The sequence below is a fragment of the Somniosus microcephalus genome, chromosome 4 (genome assembly GCF_052327205.1).
Source record: "Somniosus microcephalus isolate GS21.2 chromosome 4, FLI_Smic_1.0, whole genome shotgun sequence".
Lineage (NCBI taxonomy): Eukaryota > Metazoa > Chordata > Chondrichthyes > Squaliformes > Somniosidae > Somniosus > Somniosus microcephalus.
The window spans coordinates 171,753,138-171,774,037 of NC_140990.1; the positions used below are offsets into that span (position 1 = coordinate 171,753,138).

At 45.8% G+C, this 20,900-nt stretch overlaps 1 protein-coding gene across 2 annotated transcripts in view; it reads right to left on the reverse strand.

Moving 5' to 3' along the window:
- The window catches only part of LOC147119990 (neuropilin-2-like), a 111,321-nt gene that overhangs the window by 34,487 nt on the left and 55,934 nt on the right, over positions 1-20,900 (reverse strand). For both annotated transcript variants that reach the window (XM_085985461.1, XM_085985462.1), the window contains exons 8-11: positions 14,376-14,520; positions 13,138-13,496; positions 10,108-10,252; positions 3,509-3,625 (exon numbers count right to left, since the gene is read on the reverse strand). In XM_085985461.1, coding sequence (XP_085841587.1) covers positions 3,509-3,625; positions 10,108-10,252; positions 13,138-13,496; positions 14,376-14,520 — 766 coding nt within the window. The remainder of the gene's footprint in view (positions 1-3,508; positions 3,626-10,107; positions 10,253-13,137; positions 13,497-14,375; positions 14,521-20,900) is intronic.

Consider the following 20,900-nt stretch of genomic DNA (forward strand, 5'->3'; position numbering starts at 1 on the left):
GACCCCCCATGGTCTTCAGACCCCCCTTGATCTTCAGACCCCCCCATGATCTTCAGACCCCCCATGATCTTCAGACCCCCCCATGATCTTCAGACCCCCCATGATCTTCAGACCCCCCATGGTCTTCAGACCCCCCATGGTCTTCAGACTCCCCATGATCTTCAGACTCCCCATGATCTTCAGACTCCCCCTTGATCTTCAGACCCTCCCATGATCTTCAGACCCCCCATGGTCTTCAGATCCCCCCCATGATCTTCAGACTCCCCCTTGATCTTCAGACTCCCCATGATCTTCAGACTCCCCATGATCTTCAGATCCCCCCCCATGGTCTTCAGACCCCCCCCCATGATTTTCAGACCACCCTCCTGTGATCTTCAGCCCCCCCCCCACCACTGCAGTTACCGATTTAACTCCATCCCCCAAACCTCTCCCGCCCGTCCTGGTGGTGGTTAAAATTACCCCTCCCATGTTAGCGATGAAGTAGAGCCGTCAATCTCTGGGAAAATGCACTACTTGTGAAAGGGGTAATGGAGTCACTTGAGTCTCTCCCACACTCCACGCGAGTTGATTTATAGTTGTGGACGCCAGAATTTCTCAGGAGAACACAAACCTTTGGCACTTGTGCTGATCTCAGTTATTTATTTAATTCCACAAGCTATATAGGTCTCACTATGTTCACGTGCACTTCTGGTTGTGTGCGTTGTGTTGAGTGCTGAGGAACTTGAAAGCTGCTTTTTTGGATGTGGCACCAGCTACCGGGATTTATTTGTCTATTGGTCAGAAATCACAACCATAACTTTTACCTAAAATAGTAACAGAAAATGCTGGAACTACTCAGCAGGTCAGGCTACTGAGTATTTAATTTTTACCTATTTAAGTAAAACAATCACTATCACTAGAGAGAAAGTACTAGGTAATCTAATGGGACTAAAGGGGGACAAATCTCCTGGACCCGATGGCCTGCATCCTAGAGTCTTAAAAGAGGTGGCTGCAGAGATAATGGATTCATTAGTTGTAATCTACCAAAATTCCCTGGATTCTGGAGAGGTCCCAGCGGACTGGAAAACCGCAAATGTAACGCCCCTATTTAAGAAAGGAGGGAGACAGAAAGCAGGCAACTATTGACCAGTTAGCCTAACATCTGTCATTGGGAAAATGCTCGAGTCCATCATTAAGGAAGTGGTAGCAGGACATTTAGAAAATCATAATATAGTCAAGCAGAGTCAGCGTGGTTTTATGAAAGGGATATCATGTTTGACAAATTTGCTGGAGTTCTTTGAGGGTGTAACAAGCAGGGTGGATAAAGGGGAACCAGTAGATGTGTATTTGGATTTCCAGAAGGCATTCGATAAGGTGCCACATAAAAGGTTACTGCACAAGATAAGAGCTCACGGGGTTGGAGGTAACATATTAGCATGGATAGAGGATTGGATAACTAACAGAAAACAGAGAGTCGGGATAAATGGGTCATTTTCAGGTTGGCAAACTGTAACTAGTGGGGTGCCGCAGGGATCAGTGCTGGGGCCTCAACTATTTACAATCTATACTAATGACTTGGATGAAGGGACTGAATGTACTGTAGCCAAATTTGCTGATGATACAAAGATAGGTGGGAAAGCAAATTGTGTGGAGGACGCAAAGAATCCACAAAGAGATATAGATAGGCTAAGTGAGTGGGCAAAAATCTGGCAGATGGAGTTTAATGTGGGAAAATGCGAGGTTATCCACTTTGGTAGGAAAAATAAAAAAGCAAATTATTATTTAAATGGGGAGAGATTACAAAATGCTGAGGTACAGAGGGATCTGGGGGTCCTTGTACATGAATCACAAAAAGTTAGCATGCAGGTACAGCAAGTAATTAGGAAGGCAAATGGAGTGTTGGCCTTTATTGCAAAGGGAATGGACTAAAAAGTAGGGAAGTTCTGTTACAACTGTACAGGGTGTTGGTGAGACCACACCTGGAGTACTGCGTACAGTTTTGGTCTCCTTATTTAAGGAAGGATATACTTGCATTGGAGGCAGTTCAGAGAAGGTTCACTAGGTTGATTCCGGAGATGAAGAAAGGTTGAGCAGGTTGGGCCTATACTCATTGGAGTTTAGAAGATTGAGAGGGGATCTTATTGAAACATATAAGATTCTGAAGGGGCTTGACAGGGCAGATGTAGAGAGGACGTTTCCCCTCATGGGGGAATCTAGAACTAGGGGGCATAATTTCAGAATAAGGTGGCACCCATTTAAATTGGAAATGAGGAGAAATTTCTTCTCTCAGAGGGTCGTGAATCTTTGGAATTCTCTTCCCCAGAGAGCTGTGGAGGCTGGATCATTGAATATATTTAAGGTGGAGATAGACAGATTTTTGAATGGTAAGGGAGTCAAGGGTTATGGGGAACGGGCAGAGAAGTGGAGTTGAGGCCAAGATCAGATCAGCCATGATCTTATTGAATGGTGGAGCAGGCTCGAGGGCCAAATGACCTACTCCTGCTCCTACGTCTTATGTTCTTATGACGGTTCTGGTTAGCTAGCTAAAGGCCATCAGCTGAAGAGAAGGTGCCAATGCAAAAACTGCCGACCACACACTCATACATGAGACCTCTCGGTCATTCAGGATGCAAAAGTAAATGATGTGGTCGGGCCAGTGATTCTCTCAATTGGATTATTGAGTCAGTGTTTCTCGGGGTTGACAGAATAATTGACCAGTTAGCCTAGTGGTTTTTTAGATTGGCTATATTACTGGACCAGTTTTCCTCTGGATTTCTGGATTATTAGCCCAGTGTCTGTTTGGGTTATTTGGATTATTGGGCCAGTATTTCTCTGGCTTGGTTGGATTATTGTCCATTGTTTCTCTGGATTATTGTCCAGTGTTTCATTGGATTATTGTCTTGTGTTTCTCTGGATTATTGTCCAGTGTTTCTCTGGATTATTGTCCAGTGTTTCTCTGGATTATTGGCCAGTCTTTCTCTGGATTATTGCCCAGTGTTTCTCTGGATTATTGCCCAGTGTTTCTCTGGATTATTGCCCAGTGTTTCTCGGGATTATTGTCCAGCGTTTCTCGGGATTATTGACCAGTGTATCTCTGGATTATTGTCCAGTGTTTCTCTGGATTATTGACCAGTGTAGCTCTGGATTATTGTCACGTGTTTCTCTGGATTATTGCCCAGTGTTTCTCTGGATGATTGTCCAGTGTTTCTCTGGATTATTGTCCAGTGTTTCTCTGGATTATTGTCCAGCGTTTCTCTGGATTATTGGTCATTATTTCTCTGGATTATTGGCCAGTGGTTCTCTGGATTTTGGTCCAGTGTTTCTATGAGTTGGTGCTTGACAAAAATCTTTTTCTGTTGACTGCAGCAGGAACACCAATAATGAATTTAACTAGGAGAGGATCATATTCCTTATTTTCCTTCTCTTTTTTCTGGCATCTTCTGAAAACATTTGAAGCTAATAAATTTGTAACAAATGAAAAGCAGCAATCGTTTTTTTTATTGCGATTCTCACATGCCACTTAACTTACCAAGAACATGAGGGTTGACCATGCAGGCAGGATCGTCCTCATCGACACAGGAGGCCTCTGTGGCGTTCTCTCCGCCCCACTGTGTGGACACGATGGTTGCAGCAGAAGTGGTGGTTGCTGGAAGAATTAAGTAGATCGAGTGAGGTCACATAACAAATTGGCAATTTAATGTTATATCACTTCACGGTGTACAAAACCTGGTGAGATACCTTGTACTGAGGGCATGCAATGGAGTGCAGAAGGTTAAAGAGATTTGCTATAATGGATGAGGGCTGGAATTTAAAGAAAAAATAAAGACTTGCATTTAAATAGCGCCTTTCACGATCACCGGGCGTCCCAAAGTGCTGTACAGCCAGTGAAATACTTTTTGAAGTGCAGTCACTGTGTAATGTAGGAAATATTTGTAGATAATATTTGCAGTTATATAGCAACTCACCATGTCCTCAATTCGTCTCAAAGCACCTCACAACCATTGAATTACTTTTGCTGAAGACTGGGTCAGCATGGATATGGGGAGAGGTGAAACGGTAGGAAGGGAGGAGCTAATCCAGCCTGCTGTTTTGATTTGTAATTCAATGCCTGTAGTTGCATTTGTATAGTGCCTTTAATGTAGTAAAATGTCTCAAGCGTTAGACAAAATTCGACACCGAGCCACATAAGGAGATATTCGGACAGATGACCAAAAGCTTGGTCAAAGAGGTAGGTTTTAGCGAGTGTCTTAAAGGAGGAGAGAGAGGTAGAAAGGAGGAGAGGTTTAGGGAGGGAATTCCAGAGATTGGGGCTTAGGCAACTGAAGGCACGGCTGCCAATGGTGGGGCGAAGGAAGTGGGAGATGCGCAAGAGGTCAGAATTGGAGGAGCGCAGAGATCTCGGAGGTTGTAGAGCTGGAGGAGGTTACGTCATTGGAGGAATATGTACTTCAATGCATCAATGCCTGCAAACTCGGACCAATAGGATTTCTCATTTTGATTAACCTTCCTGTGAATGCATTTTATATAAACCTTGTTTGGATCTTATAATTAATTACATTAGAAACAGCTCCCCGACAGATTGACAAATTATCTTCACTTTGTAACTGAGCAAAATTAGTGCAAATCCACTCCATACAAATTCGCAAGTTATGAAAATACACCTTCAACAAATGCAAATGATATTAGGAGACAATTATTCCATATACACACACACAAAACACAATCTGTGACCAATTTAGAACACAATAAGCTCTGTGAAACATCTGAATTTATATTTAAAAAAATTATGCCTGGTCTGTGTCTCAAAGACATGAAAGGAGGAGGGAATAAAAAGACCAGTTAGTATTCTGGATAATGTTTACTGTTTCATATTGGAACGAGGTTATTATACATATGAATGAATCTCTTTCTTTCTTTCTTGGTCCAACTTGGCACACATTCAAAAATCGTATGCAGCAAATCATTTCTTGATCACAATAGCTTTTTAAAATGCCTCAGAAGCTTTGCATTAAATCACTGCTAAAAGCAAACTCCTGCCAGTTTCCCAGAATATCTGATCCGATTGATCTGGGTTCAGTAACACACATTACACCTCCTAATAAAGTAGTGAGAGAGAAAACACAAAAGATTGTGCTAGCTGATTGAAGAAGCACATAATCCAGGCCGACACTCCAATGCAGTACTGCGGGAGTGCTGCAATTTTGGAGGTATCGTCTTTCGGATGAGATGTTAAAATGAGGCCCCCGTCTGCCCTCTCAGGTGGACGTAAAAGATCCCACGGCACTATTTCGAAGAAGAGCAGGGGAGCTCTCACTGGTGTCCTGGCCAATATTTATCTCTCAACCAACATCACTAAAACAGATTACCTGGTCATTATCACATTGCTGTTTGTGGGACATTGCTGTGCACAAATTGGCTGCTGCGATTCCTACATTACAAGAGGGACTACACTTCAAAAAGTACTTAATTTATATTTTAAAAAATGATGCCTGGTCTGTGTCTGTGAAGCACTTTAGGATGTCCTAAGATTGCGAAAGGCGCGATAGAAATGCAAGTCTTTCTTTCTTTAGTTTAATGTACCTGTATTTCCATGATAGAAACACATAAAATAAATACAGAGAATGGTTCTTTGTCCAACAGTCTGTAAACCTGTCGACACCAATTAAGTTCCCATATTTGACCAAAGCACAGTTCCACATCCTACTGCTATAGCCCAGGTTCTGAGCCAAGCCCACAGCACCAATAGTAAACTTTCGTTGTCCGACCTGACGGATAAGATTAGGAGGAGTTTTGTTTCTTCCAATTTGTGGTTGGTTTGTGACGTTCTCAAAAGCTGTGGCGCAATTTACAACTTTAACTCGACTGTCAATTTGAATCTTGTGCTAAAAAGGGTCAAAGGACATTTCCACTCAAGTCAACTGGACAATGGGTGACAGGTTCCACTAAATTACAACAGTGACTACACTTCAAAAAGTACTCCATTGGCTGTTGGGACATCCTGAGGTTGTGAAAGATGTTACATACATGCAAGTTCTTTCTTTAAATACCATGGGGAAAATTCCTGCAACTTGTTCCCCTGATCAGCACAAGATAGAGATAAGGAGACAAGGTACTTGAGTGCAGCGGAGAGGAGTGCGTTAGGTGTTGCCTCACAGTTGTAGTGCCAGTAATAGACTCCAATGGAGGTTGAAGAGAGGAATTACATAGAATTTACAGATCAGAAACAGGCCATTCGGCCCAACTGGTCTGTGCCAATGTTAATGCTCCACACGAGCCTCCTCCCACTCCTCTTCATCTCACCCTATCAACATATCCTTTTATTCTTTTCTCCCTCATGTATCTAATTTCCCCTTAAATATGTCTATGCTGTTCACCTCAACTATTCCATGTGTTAGCGAGTTCCACATTCTCACCACTCTCTGAGTAAAGAAGGCTCTCCTGAATTCCCTATTGGATTTATTAGTGACTATCTTATATTGATGGCCCCTCGTTTTGGTCTCCCCCCATAAGTGGAAACATCTTCTCTATGTCTTCCCTATTGAACCCCATCATAATTTTAAAAACCTCTATCAGGTCACCTCTCAGCCTTCTCTTTTCTAGAGAAAAGGGACCCAGCCTGTTCAATCTTTCCTGATAGTTACACCTTCTCAATTCTGGTATCATCCTTGCAAATCTGTTTGTCACTTTCTCCAATGCGTCTAGATAGAAGAGGGAGGAGTGTCTCAGTTTAGGTCCAGTCTTGATTACTTGATTAACAGACACAATGCCCTTTAAATAGGCAGTTTGGCACAGGCTCTTTATTTTGACTGGAGTGGAGGGAGAGGAAGGAGGGGGTGTTGAGGGCACAGAGGACAAGAGAAAAAGCCAGCTAGATTGGTTCCACCACACAGATAGTCACCTCCAACTCAGCATTACCGCCAAACATGGAGGAGGCTGTAGCCCTGTCTTTTACTGACTATTGAAGGAATCTTGATTATGGAGTGGTGGGGAAGGGAGGGGAGGAGAGAAAGGGAGAGGACAGGAGGGGAGAGCAGAGGAGAGAAGGGGAGAGGAGAGGAGGGGAGAGATGGGGAGAGGAGAGGAGAGGAGGGGAGAGATGGGGAGAGGAGAGTAGGGAAGAGGAGAGGAGGGGAGAGATGGGGAGAGGAGAGGAGGGGAGAGGAGAGAAGGGGAGAGGAGAGGGGGGGAGAGATAGGGAGAGTAGGGGCGAGGAGAGGAGGGAAGGGGAGAGATAGGGAGAGGAGAGAAGGGGAGAGGAGGGGAGAGAAGGGGAGAGGAGAGGAGGGGAGAGCTGGGGAGAGGAAAGGAGGGGAGGGGAGAGGAGGGAAGAGGAGAGGAGGCGGCAGATGTGAACTAATGAGAGAGGACAAAAATAAATAAAAACAAGAGGGGAGGAGGATGAAAGCTGGAGGGGAGGGAAATTACTCCAAGATCTGAAGAGCTATTATTGGAATCTCCCATTCGACTTCAAATGCTGTTGGTCACTGTAATCATGAGCAGATGGCTGGGATATTCGCGCTGAAGGCTAATTGAATGAGACCACAAGGCAGTGCCGCATTGCGTGTGGTGTCACGTTCATATCCGCGTGCACCAGTAAACAAACTGCCCTCCCAGTTGCTCCAGCACTGTGTCCTTGCAAGGAAGCCTGCTCTGTCGTGATCCCCTTCAATACCCCACGTTGCAGGCTGTGTAGTGGGAAAACCGGCCTGAAGGGAAGGGAGGGTGTTGGTTGGGGAGGTGCAGGGGGTCGGGGAGTGGGCGCGGGGTGGAGACAGCTTGCTTGTGGAGTGACTAACTCCACCTCTCCGTGGCTGATTCGCAACAGATCCTTTTCCTTGATGATTTCCTGCACTGGGAACATAGAGGCCAAGTATTTGAAATGTGGTTTTAGTAAGTACTTCCCCACACCCAAACATCTGGTGAGCAGCCCCAGGCTTAAACTGCCTTTTTCAAAAAAAAATGACAATTACCAATTCATAAAGCAGTTAGTGAACTGCAAACACAAATTACAGAGTCCGGGACACACTCTGCTCACTGAGTTCATCTCCGCCATATTTCAAACCATCAAGAGATTCAATACACACAATCCCTTTGAAAAGTCTTTACATTTATCAAAAAATAAATGCCACATCTGCTTTATTTCTTAAAGGATCATTAAACATTTTGAAGTATTGTCCACAAGATTACTTGGAGTGAATCGGGCCAAACGATCGTGTGTGTGTGTGGAATCACATGTGGAGGCATCCACAAGTAAACCAACAACAATCTCTCCGCCTCTCCCACCTCCTTTAAGATGCCCCTTAAAACCTACCTCTTTGACCAAGCTTTTGGTCACCTGTCCAAATATCTGCTTATGTTGCTCGGTGTCAAATAATGCTCCTGTGAAGCACCTTGGGACATTTTACTGCGTTAAAGGCTCTGTATAAATGCAAGTTGTTGTTGTTGTTGTAGTACAAAAGACAAAATACTACAGATGCTGGAAACGTGAACTATAAACAGAAAAAGCTGGAAATACTCAGGGGGCCTGTGCAACAGATGCTGCCTGGCCTGCTGAGTAACCCAGCATTTTCTGTTTATATTGTGGTCCTTGTTGTTGTTGAGGTTGTAAGAGTGTGAGACCGCAGGACCATAGCAGTGAGTACAAGAGAACTCGATCAGTGAGTGAGATTGTGTGTAAGTGTGAGTACTATGGGGAGTGAGACTGTGTGTGAGTGTGAGTACTAAGGTGAGTGAGACTGTGTGTGAGTGTGAGTACTAAGGTGAGTGAGACTGTGTGTGAGTGTGAGTACTATGGGGAGTGAGACTGTGTGTGAGTGTGAGTACTAAGGTGAGTGAGACTGTGTGTAAGTGTGAGTACTATGGGGAGTGAGACTGTGTGTGAGTGTGAGTACTAAGGTGAGTGAGACTGTGTGTGAGTGTGAGTACTATGGGGAGTGAGACTGTGTGTGAGTGTGAGTACTAAGGTGAGTGAGACTGTATTTGAGTGTGAGTACTATGGTGAGTGAGACTGTGAGTGTGAGTACTATGGGGAGTGAGACTGTGTGTGAGTGTGAGTACTAAGGTGAGTGAGACTGTATTTGAGTGAGTACTATGGGGAGTGAGACTGTGTGTGAGTGTGAGTACTATGGTGAGTAGGATTGTAAGTGTGATTACTATAGTGAGTGAGACTGTGTGTGAGTGTGAGTACTATGGTGAGTAGGATTATAAGTGTGAGTACTATGGTGAGTAGGATTGTGTGTGTGTGAGTATTATGGTGAGTAGGATTGTAAGTGTGAGTACTATGGTGAGTAGGATTGTGAGTGTGAGTACTATGGTGAGTGCGATTGTGTGTGAGTGAGTACTATGGTGAGTATGATTGTGTGAGTGTGAGTACTATGGTGAGTGAGATTGTGTGTGAGTGTGAGTACAATGGTGAGTGAGACTGTGTGAATGTGAGTACAATGGTGAGTAGGATTGAGTGTGAGTACTGTGGTGAGTAGGATTGTGTGAGGGTGAGTAAGATTGTGTGTGAGTGTGAGTACTATGTTGAGTGAGACTGTGTGTGAGTGTGAGTACTATGGTGAGTAGGATTGTGTGTGAGTGTGAGTACTATGGTGAGTAGGATTGTGTGTGAGTATGAGTACTATGGTGAGTAAGATTGTGTGAGTGTGAGTAATATGGTGAGTAGGATAGTGTGTGAGTACAATGGTGAGTGAGATTGTGTGCGAGTGTGAGTACAATGGTGAGTGAGATTGTGAGAGTGTGAGTACTATGGTGAAAATTTGACTGATGTTGATCGAGATTCTTATCACCTTACACAGATTAAATCTGCCAAAGTTGCAAAAAGTAATTTGTGGCTAAACGTGAGGTCTCTGATCTTGGCAGTGCCACTTTGCCAGGCAATTACAACTACCCGTTGCCCTGTTGTGAGCAGAAAATACACACAGACCCGACCCCCACCACCCCCCCCCACACACGCACGCGCGCACACACACACACACACACACACACACACACACACACACACACACACACACACACACACACACACACACACACACACACACACGCGCACACACACACAGAGTGTGTTCATTCAGACAGCGGAATTCACCACCTTGCTGATGACAGTTTTCAGAATGCACCTACCCATTAAATCACAACCCTGCAACTCGAAGCGCATCCCGATTCCTGCAGGAGACCATCTTTCCGGATACACTCGAACGAATCGCACAGGCACAGGATCGAACCGTCGGATCTCGGGAGTGTCATAGTTCATGTTCCCTTCAAACATCTGAGGAAGGGGAAGAGAGGCAGATTGAGTAAAATTGACCAAAGAACCACCCTGGGTATCTATAGAACACATGGGGCACTACAAACACAACTAGTGAATTATCCAGGGCAATAGGTAGATCCTTGGGCTGTAAAGAAAGGAAGTCCTGCATTTCTATAGCACCTTTCATGACTCAGGATGTCCCAAAGCGCTTTCCAACCAATTAAGTAATTTTCTGAAGTGGAGTCACTGTTGTAATGCAGGAAACACGGCAGCCAATTTGCGCACAGCAAGATCCCACAAACAGCAATGTGATAATGACGAGATAATCCTTTTTGTTATGTTGGTTGAGGGATAAATATTGGCCAGGACACTGGGGGGAACTCCCCCGCTCTTCTTTTAAATAGTGACCGTGGGATCTGTTACGTTCACCCGAGAGGGCAGACAGGGCCTCGGTTTCATCTGAAAGAAGGCACCTCCAGCAGTGCAGCACACCCTCAGTACGGCACTGGAGTGTCAGCCTGGACAAGACTCCGGAGTGGGGAGTTCTCCCTGGTGTTCAGGCCAATATTTATCCCTCAACCAACATCACTAAAAAACAGATCATCTGGTCATTATCACACTGCTGTCAGTAGAACCTTACTGTGCACAAATTGGCTGCTGCTCATACATTAGAACAGTGACTACACTTCAAAAATATTTCATTGGCTGTAATGCATTTCGGGACAGCCTGAGGACATTAAAGGTGCTATAGAAATGTCTGTCTTATCTTTCTTTCTTTCTTTCTTTCATGTGGAGGAGCTGCAAATATTATAACCTGCTCTGGATATGGTACCCGCCACATAGCCCTTAGCTAGGAGTTGGAAATTAAGTCAAATGAAAACAAATTCAATAAATTATTAATTAGCAAAAACCAGACTAGCACTAAGCTTTTTCCTCTCATTCGCTGTTAATGAAAAACATATTTTTTAAATGTGAAGACTATTTTGTTTCCTCCTACTTGTTTCTCCCTATTTCTCCCTTGGCTGTGTCCTTCTGTCACATAGTGTTACTGCTCCCATTATAGAATAGAAGGGTCGGTAACCAGAGGACACAGATTTAAGATAACTGGCAGAAGAACCAGAGGGAGATGAGGGGACTTTTTTTTATGCAGCGAGTTGTTATGATCTGGAATGCGCTGCCTGAAAGGGCGGGGAGAGCAGATTCAACAGTAACTTTCAAAAGGGAATTGGATAAATACTTGAAATGGAAAAAAATGCAGGGCTGTGGGGAAAGAGCAGGGGAGTGGGACTGACTGGCTAGGTCTAACAAAGAGCTGGCACAGGCACGATGGGCCGAGTGGCCTCCTTCTGTGCTGTATCATTCTATGATTGTGTGATAATGCAGAAACAGGCTGTAGAGAGCAGCTCAACTCGAAGACCCTTCAGCTCTCCAGGTTTGACTCTCTCCCCTCACCCACGATGCCTCAGTGGGTAAATGCCAGGACGGTCTTACGTTCCATATCTGCTCTATGCTGAGTTAGTTGATCGCAGCTATGGTGATGGTCATTAGAAGCCATATTTGACTTTGGTATCATCAGGCTAAGGCGAGGGGGGGGGGGTGGAATCAGTTACGGCCCCCATTCCTACTTCTATCCAGTGACTCCAGCTGGAAAGTGCATTGGCGCCGGATGAAGAGAGGGTCGCACTTAGCTGTGAAGGCGCCTGTGGTCGAATAATCTGGCAGGACTTAACTGTCTGGATGGAAAAAAGTCAGCTAAAGTTCCTACTCCCAATTCTATCCAGTGAGCCCAGCTGGAAAGTGTGTGGGGCATCGTTTAAAGACAGAATCGCGCTTAGAAGGGACAAGCCCCGCGGTCCAATAGCCCGCCAAAATTCACCATCTAGAAGACTCACACATTAGAACATTCATTCGTGTCAGATACTAGAGAATTGCTAGCATCTATAGGACTAGCTTCCCCCCCACAACCCCCTCTCCCCAACTCAATCCCAATCCCCACCCCAACCCCCGGTGTGTTAGCACTTTCAGGAAAGCCAGGAAGATTATTGCAATTTTTTTTGGAGTGAGTATTGACACCACTGTGTCAGCCAATGAGTTGAAGGGAGGGCGGGACTTATGGCAGGACTTACAACAGTCTATTTTCCAGCAAACAGAGTCTATTTAAACTTCTTCTCTTAGGCAGTCCCTCAGAACCGAGGATGACTTGCTTCCACATTAAAAATGAGTTCGCAGGTGACTGATGAGTCCAATGCGGGACCTACAGTCTCTGTCACAGATGGGGCAGACGGTGGTTGAAGGGGCGGGTGGGTGGTGTGCTTGGGTTGACGTGCGCTCCTTGCGCTTGGCTTCCGTTTGCTCCCGGCGAAGAGACTCGAGGTGTTCGGCGCCTTCCCGGATGCTTCTCCTCCACTTTATGCAGTCTTGGGCCAGGGATTCGCAGGTGTCGGTGGGGGATGTTGCACTTTTTCAAGGAGGCTTTGAGGGTGTCCTTGAAGCGTTTCCTCTGCCCACCTGGGGCTCTCTTGCCGTGCCGGAGCTCCGAGTAGAGCGCTTGTTTTGGGAGTCTCGTATCGGGCACACGGATGCTGTGACCCGTCTATTTAAACAGTGTTTTTACGAACGACAGCAAACAGAACTCATGACCAAAACTACAGCAAAGTCTCCCGATAAAAGCAGGATTATTTCTCCAGCAAAATGCAGTGAGTGGAGGATAGTGACATAATGCAAATTATGTGCGTAAAATCAACCCCAGTCACATACAGCACTGTGGTCTCCAGGCGTGATTGACGGGGGAATTACCCAATCATCTCCATTCTGGCTGGGACTTGTGGTGTCACTAGATGCAGTGGTTAACCTTATTGGGCAAAAACACATTGAAAAAGTGGAAGAAAATGAAGGGGCTGTACCTTGTGCCGCGGTCCTCCTGATTCCTTCACAAACGTCCAGTTCACTCCGTTCATGCTGTAAGCCAATTTAAACTTCCGCACGAAAGCCTTGTTCTCCCCCCCAGTCCCGCCATCCACCACCGATGCTCCGCGCGCCCCCTGGATGATGATGGCGCCGACGGTCTTCGGGACGGGCAGGGCCACCTGGAGCCACTCCGTGCCAGGCGGAGGGTGAGGCTGCCGCGGGTACCAGCCGGAGCGGCTGGCGACGAGCCGGGCACTGCCCGGTGACCAGTGGTAGTCTCGCGTGGAGGAGGCTGTGATCTGCGAGTCGGGGATGAGTCCGGAGAGCATTCCCAGCATATCGGAGCAAGGCACATCTGTTAGAAGAGAGGGAGTCAACATGTGGCAATGGGCACCTTTTACTGGAACTTAAGAGGCCCATGTGGTCTGCACAGGCATGGCCAGATCAGGTAAACAGGCCTCTCCAACTAATCTATAGATCTAAATCACTTCTAATTATGTCCTACTATCCTCACCATTCCCTATCTCTGTAACCTCCTCCAGCCCTACAACCCTCCGAGATCTCTGTGCTCCTCCAATTTTGTCCTCTTGCACATCCCTGATTTCCATCGCTTCACCATTGGCGACCGTGCCTTTAGCTGCCGAGGCCCTAAGCTCTGGAATTCTCTCCCTAAACCTCTCCACCTCTCTACCACTCTTTCCTCCTTTAAGTCACTCCTTAAAACCTCTTCGAGCAAGCTTTTGGTCATCTGTCCTAATATCTCCATATGTTTCTCGGTGTCAAATTTTGCAAAGTGCCTTGTCCTTTTTTACTACGATAAACTTGCTATATCAATGCAAGTTCTTTCTTTCTTGGTTAGGGACCCCGCTGGGAAAGTACACGTGTGAATGCCGAGTGAGCGCAGGATCGGGTTTGGCTGTGAGGCCTTTCACAGCTGAAGTGCCATCTAATCTCAAGCGAGCGACGGCACTTGGATGAGGTACAATAAATACCATAACTTCTGGAAGGAGTCGACATATTCGGGAGAGAAGGGGGACGACAGGAAATAAAAATCATGGTCTATTTACGATCTCGACTGAGTCACATTTCATTGCACATTCGCTTTGAAGTACTGCGGAACTAACTGACACAGCAAAGGCCATTAACTCATCTTGATGTTTGCTTTCCTCGTTGACAGGGGGTAGAAGGTGTTTGGCAGGGTTGGGGGTGGGGGGGGGGGGAGGGGGAGACCTACTTGTAATCTGACAGCCGTAGATCTCAAAACGCATTGATATTCCATTTATCCAGACCTGAGGCCTAATTCGAACAAAGCGAGCCAGAACTGGTGGGGTCAGCGTGTTCAGGACCACCTCGTTACCATCCGTGTTGGCTGGAAATAACTAGGGAAGGAAATAGATGCGTTAGTACAAGTTAACATGCACATGGATTTGTTTTAAGCTGCTTCTCCTCATCTCTTCATCTCCCCTCTCCCAGTTCTAAATGTTACTCTAGGCGAGAAATAATGCACGAAGCCAGATTTTCAACTCGAAAGCGATCGGGAGCTGAAACCTTGGCTGATATTTTCCATCCTTTCCAAGGGCCGTCAATCCCAATCGCAGATCCTCAGATGCTAACTGTAGACAAGAGCAGCTGACCCAGCACATGGTGTTCTTGACACTTGAACATTCAAGTGTCGAGAACTTGTTGCTTGCATAGTTATTACATGAATACTTAACCTGCTCAGGTCAATTTTCTCCCCCCTGCTATTTTAAACAGGTTAAAACTTTGATTAAAATGAAGGAGCAAGGAGTCGGGTGCGAGGGTGTTAAGCATTTGTACAAACATCAACAAATGTAACTTGTGCCCTTTAAATACAGTGGCCCGGATTTTGAATTGAGAATAACGGTGAGGCTAACAGCGCCCACCGTTATTATAGAGTAAATTGGACAGCAACTTCCGGAGTGCACACGTGTGCAGTCAAACGTAAAAATTCGGAAATAAAAACAGAAAATGCTAGAAATACTCAGCAGGTCAGGCAGCATCTGTGGAGAGAGAAACAGAGTTAACGTTTCAGGTCGACGACCTGAAACTCTGTTTCTCTCTCCACAGATGCTGCCTGACCTGCTGAGTATTTCCAGCATTTTCTGTTTTTATTTCAGATTTCCAGCATCCGCAGTATTTTGCTTTTGCAGAAATTCGGAAGTTGCTGTCAGAGTTACCCTGCTCCTTCACAGGCTGCGCTATAACAGTACCTCGCCAATATACTCGGCACTGAAATTCATGTAAGCGTGTGAAGTTGCGATACTTACCCACGAAACACGACAGAAAAAGTTAGGGCTGGTGCATTCAGGAGTAAGTGAATTTTTAACAGTGTGATCAGTCATAATTACTGCCAAACAACCTCTCTTAATTTTACAAGTGTGGAGTCTCATTCCTTCAGAATTTAATTAATGTTGGAGATTTAAAAACAAAATTAATTATTTTTTTTACTCTTTCTGTCTCTTTTATCTCTCTCTCTTAATCCCAGCTTTCTTTCCCAATCTTATTTTGCTCTCTGTACATGATTTAAATCGAATTCATAATTCCTGGTTTATACTTCCTGGTTTAGATTCTGTATGTCTCAGTGAGGATTCTTCAATCTGATTGGTTGAAGAGCCTGGCTGTTGCTTGTGCTGCTCACACACAGAACCCCTGTAGAGGGCGCCGTGCTGGATCAGATGCCCAATGAGAGCAAGTTTCCGCTCAAAAACAAAAACTCAGTGGGCAGTTGTCAGTGTAGTGAATGGCGAGTGCCGTTCCTTCACCGCTGACTGCAAAATCCAGGCCAATAAATTTTAATATTTCTGTGTGTCTCTGTGCACATATCTGTTTGTGTGTATACATCTGTGTTTGTCTGTAATTATATATGTGTCTGTCTGCATAAGTGTGCTTATATACGTGTGTGTGTGTGTGTGTGTGTGTGTGTGTGTATGTGTGCTCATGTGTTTGTGTGCACATATGTAATTACACATATGTGTCTGCATGTATGTGTGTGCACGTATGTATATGTGTGCGCCTGTATGTTATCTCAGCAGACTCATTCCCTCTAACTAATGTTGCAGCTCAGGGGCAGGATTGACTCCTTCGTCTTCGCCACCTGGGCATTCGGCATCACCTGGGAAAAGTGCAGAAAGGAAAATCGACCGGGGAGTGAATCACAAGCTAACGGAACCTGAAGGGATTTTCCTTGCATTAATTTCAACAGGTGAAAAACCAGGCAGGTCCTGTTAACTGGCCTGTGAAACAAACAGGGAGCCGAAACAGGAGCAGCAATCAGATTTAAAAGTTTGCGATAAAGAGGAAAAATACGCTGTACAAATCCTGCAGGAGGGATAGAGAGAAGGGACTCACTGGGAGCAATACAATAAACTGCAGAAACACGTTATAAAGGTGGGATGGAAGAATTGGATGGGCCGAACGGCAGTCCCCATCTGTAGCTGTCTTGTGATCAGCTGATGCTCTGTTGCAGATGGGGGATGGTGGATGTCGCACACTGTGCTGGAACAAGTCCTGGCATGATCGCAACCACTGATAATGGGCCTTTGTTTACTCCCCCCACCCCCAGGGAACAACCAGCCAAGCGCACAGAGTCCAGGAGCAGGCCATGAAGATATTTCATGTCACCTCATGCAATGTTTTTTTTATTCGTTCACGGGATGTGGGCATCACTGACAAGGCCAGCATTTATTGCCCATCCCTAATTGCCCTCGAGAAGGTGGTGGTGAGCTGCCTTCTTGAACTGCTGCAGTCCGTGTGGTGAAGGTACTCCCACAGTGCTGTTAGGGAGGGAGTTCCAGGATTTTGACCCAGCGACAATGAAGGATCGGCGATATACTTCTAAGTCAGGATGGTGTGTGACTTGGAGGGGAATTTGGAGGTGGTGGTGTTCCCATGCGCCTGCTGCCCTGTCCTTCTAGGTGGAAGAGGCCACGGGTTTGGGAGGGGATGTGTCCTGTCTGTCAAACCATGCCCTGTCAGTGTTCAGCTTGCAAGCTGGAAGAAGGGGGCCTACAGCCAATGTAGGTCAGCGAGCACAGGGGTGATGGGTGAATGGGACTTGGTGCGAGTTAGGATACGGGCAGCAGAGTTTTGGATGAGCTCAAGTTTACGGATGGTGGAAGGTGGGGGGCCGGCCAGGGGAGAATTGCAATTTTAACCACTCGCCCACTCGGCCTCAGTTACAATTCCATTCCTCCCACCCCCCACTTCGCCCCTGTCTAAAAGTTGGGTCCTCGGGGGTTACACCTGGGTGGCAAGTTGATAACCTACCGTTTAATCTTCAAGCGGCGCTAAGTACGAAACGGGTTGCCCGGCTGAAGGTCAAAGCACCAGTGTCTTGCCAAAATGTGCAGTGTCAATCTTATTTTGGCTGCCGTGAATTATGACTGTGGGGGCGAAGCGAGGAAACTACAGCCAGTGGTCCTAGTAAAAATAAAACTCCGCTCGGCTGTGAAAGAGCAGTTAAATTAGGCTGAATCCTAGCAGACTAGGCGAATATAAATGGGCTAATTATGCATTTGTATGCTGCTGGAACTGATGAATTTTACTTACAACTCTAACCTTTCCAACACAGTACCTCTGGGATGAAAAGAATTTGAGGAAATCTAGTGGAACATTAGTCTTATTCTAAGTAGAACAGTGCTGCAGTTACCCGGCAGCGGAGCTTTAGTGCGAGGAGATTTACTGACTTTTCTATTTGTTTAAAATGTAACTAGAAGTTGAGGCTCTGGAATTTTCCATTAAAGGGGCCCATGCTTGCTCTCTGCGCACAACAGCCTTGCTCAGATTTTATCCCTTGTCCTTGGCCTCTGCCTTAACCCCCAGAAAGCTGTAATACATTTTCTCTTTGCCATTGTTTCTCTGTGCGTGCTGAGTGACTGGTTTCTGGTGCTGCTTTGGTCTAAGCTCTGGAAGTACCTAGGAGGTAGAGTGGTGTTCAATCAAATATTCAAATGGGGGTGGAGTGGGCTGGGATGGCGGTGGTGGCGGGGGGGGTCACCATAGGGAAGTCTATTTAAAGAGAATAGCAGCACTACAGTAGTTAACAAGAGGACATTTTGCCATTAAGACCCGTATTAAAAAGGAAGTCTCACCACCCAGACCCCCATTTAAAGGGGTGACCTCACCACCCAGACCCCCATTTAAAGGGGTGACCTCACCACCCAGACCCCCATTTAAAGGGGTGATCTCACCATCCGGCCCCCAAGTCATTGAATAAAATGTTATGATCTTTTAGTGGTCTATTTTAGTGGACTGGCGGGATGAGGGGGAGCGAATGGAGTATTTAATTCTTGGAAACTAGCTAAGGAAGGTTTCCTCTGTTTGGATTCCTGAATATTTGATATAAATATAAATTTATATTTTGCAAGCCAAGAGTTTTCAAGAGATGATTCAGCGATGCCTATCCTTTTAAATCCCATAATAATATTTTGTGCCTCTCGCACTTGTCTAGCCTGAACCAGTCTAAATACAGTACATGCTATTAATTTGGCTCCATGGGATTTGGGGGATGAAGTTTTCCACAGGGATCTATTTTTCAAGAGCACCTGCTACAGCCAAGAGGTGTCAATGAAAACGGCGTCCTGAAGGAAACCTTCCTGCCTCATGTGCAGAAAGTCCCTAGTTACCCGTGTTATTTCCATAAAACATCGTAAAGCGTGCACCAGCAAGCTTATTCGGCATCTGGCCTGCTTCTTCAGGGTCTTGTTTGAAGTTGTGTTTCAATTGGCTGTGTGCTTATTTTATTTCTAAATTTTTTTTTCATATTCCACAAAAAAAGCACACCCCCCACAACTCACAGATGTCTCAATCCAATTTAGCTTAGCTAATTTCCTTACAAATCTCCCGGTCTCTCTCTTCCAATTCCATCCCACTTACTGCAGTCCAAATGAGTTATGTCGACTAAATGTGACCTGGTTTCTTTAAATTAGGGTTGAGAAAGGTTGGCAAGTTTGAGAAGGTAGAGCCCAAACCAAACATTCCAATGTGAACAAGAACCACTTACATTTATATTGCACTTTATCAATTCTCTCACAAGTGCTTCAAGTCCAATTCATTTCTTTAAGGATTGCCGTTATGCAGGCAAACACAGCAGCCATTTTGCAATGCCAAGATATAGTTCGGGTTGCCAACCCTCCAGGATTGCCCTGGAGTCTCCAGGAATTAAAGACTAATCTCCTGGACACTGCTCCGAGCAACCCGGGAGAAAAATCATTGGGGCATTAAAAAAAATTGTCTGCAACCCTATCCCCCTGCCTACTCCCCCACCCCCACTCCGCCACACCCCGGCATTCTTGGTCCAGACGTCTACATTTCAAGGTCCCTTGGATCTCCTGGGACTGCAAGGGAAAATTATAAGTAACGTGCAGCAAGGATGGAGATGTTTCCCAGAGGGTTCCCAGTGCGATCATCCCCAGAAAGCTAATTGCTTTTACACTTCAGGGCTGCCTGGGTTTCCAACCCTCCAGGATTGCCCTGGAGTCTCCAGGAATTGAAGACTATTCTCCAGGACACTGCTGCCAGCAAAAAACAGAGGTGAAAAGGTCATCGGGGCATTAAAAAAGTGTATGTTTCATTTTCTTGAACGCTTTCATTTATTAGTTGTAAAAATATTGGAGATAGGGGAAAAAAAGGTTGTTTGACTGACAGTCAAGATTAAGCTAATCGGGTATCAAAGAGTCTGTTCGCTTCCCGATTGGCCGTGGGAAGGCAGTGCGCCCAGAGGATGGACCAATGGAGAGGTGTGGGGGGGGGGGCAGTTGGAGGCAGGAGGTCATGTGATGAAGCCTCCAGGAATACGCCTGACCAGAGTTGGCGACCTTATGTCTCCCCCATGTGTAACATTAGCTGTTCACAGAGTACTGAGAGGCCAGATGCATCCATGGGGAAGGCGGTGACCATCTTTCAAGACACTTCCCCGCTCCACCCCAAAACCACCACTAGGTGGAATCAGGAACATTCTGTCCGACAAGCGCATAAATCAACAGTGGAGTCTGCTCATCAAACAGGTTACTAGAGGTCATTTATGGGCTCTTTAGTTTCCCCTTGCTTAAACAATTGCAGCTCTCTCCATTCAATTTAATTGTGATGAATGGAAAACTGCTTTACCAATACATTTTAATGCCCTCTTTACAATTCGGCAGTACATTGGAATTCTATACTCGAATCAGTGTAAATACAGAATTAACAAGCCTCGAGGCGACATGGGGATTAGAAGCACTTCCTCTCTCACCCTGCAGAGTAACAGATGTAAGTGGAAGAGACTCCCAGAATTAGTCTTGATTGACTAATTCTGTCACATAAGAGCTGGGCTCCCCCACTCCTTCCCCCCCCCCACCTCCAATGTATAGCTGAGTCACCCAGGGCAGAGACCACTCAGGGTTGAGTTAGCTGATCTCTGTAGGGGGTGCTATAGCTATCATTCACTTGAGAACACATTTTTAATGTGGAAGCAAGTCATCCTCGGTTCCGAGGGACTGCCCAAGAAGAAGAATACTTCTGGGCTAGGGATGGGAGAGTCATCCAGGATTCCCGCACCTGATCGCTGCCTAGTGGCCGCTGTTGGAAGTGTGTGCAGGATGGTGTTAGCAGAGATCAGAAACTGGTTTGGTTTATGGTGCCCCTGCCCCCCACACAGTGGAATACTCGCTGTCAAGGCTCACACACGAATAATGGTCACTTGAGTAAGTTACTGTACCCATGACCTGCATCACAGCCAGTAGTCAATGCCTCCAGGAGGCTC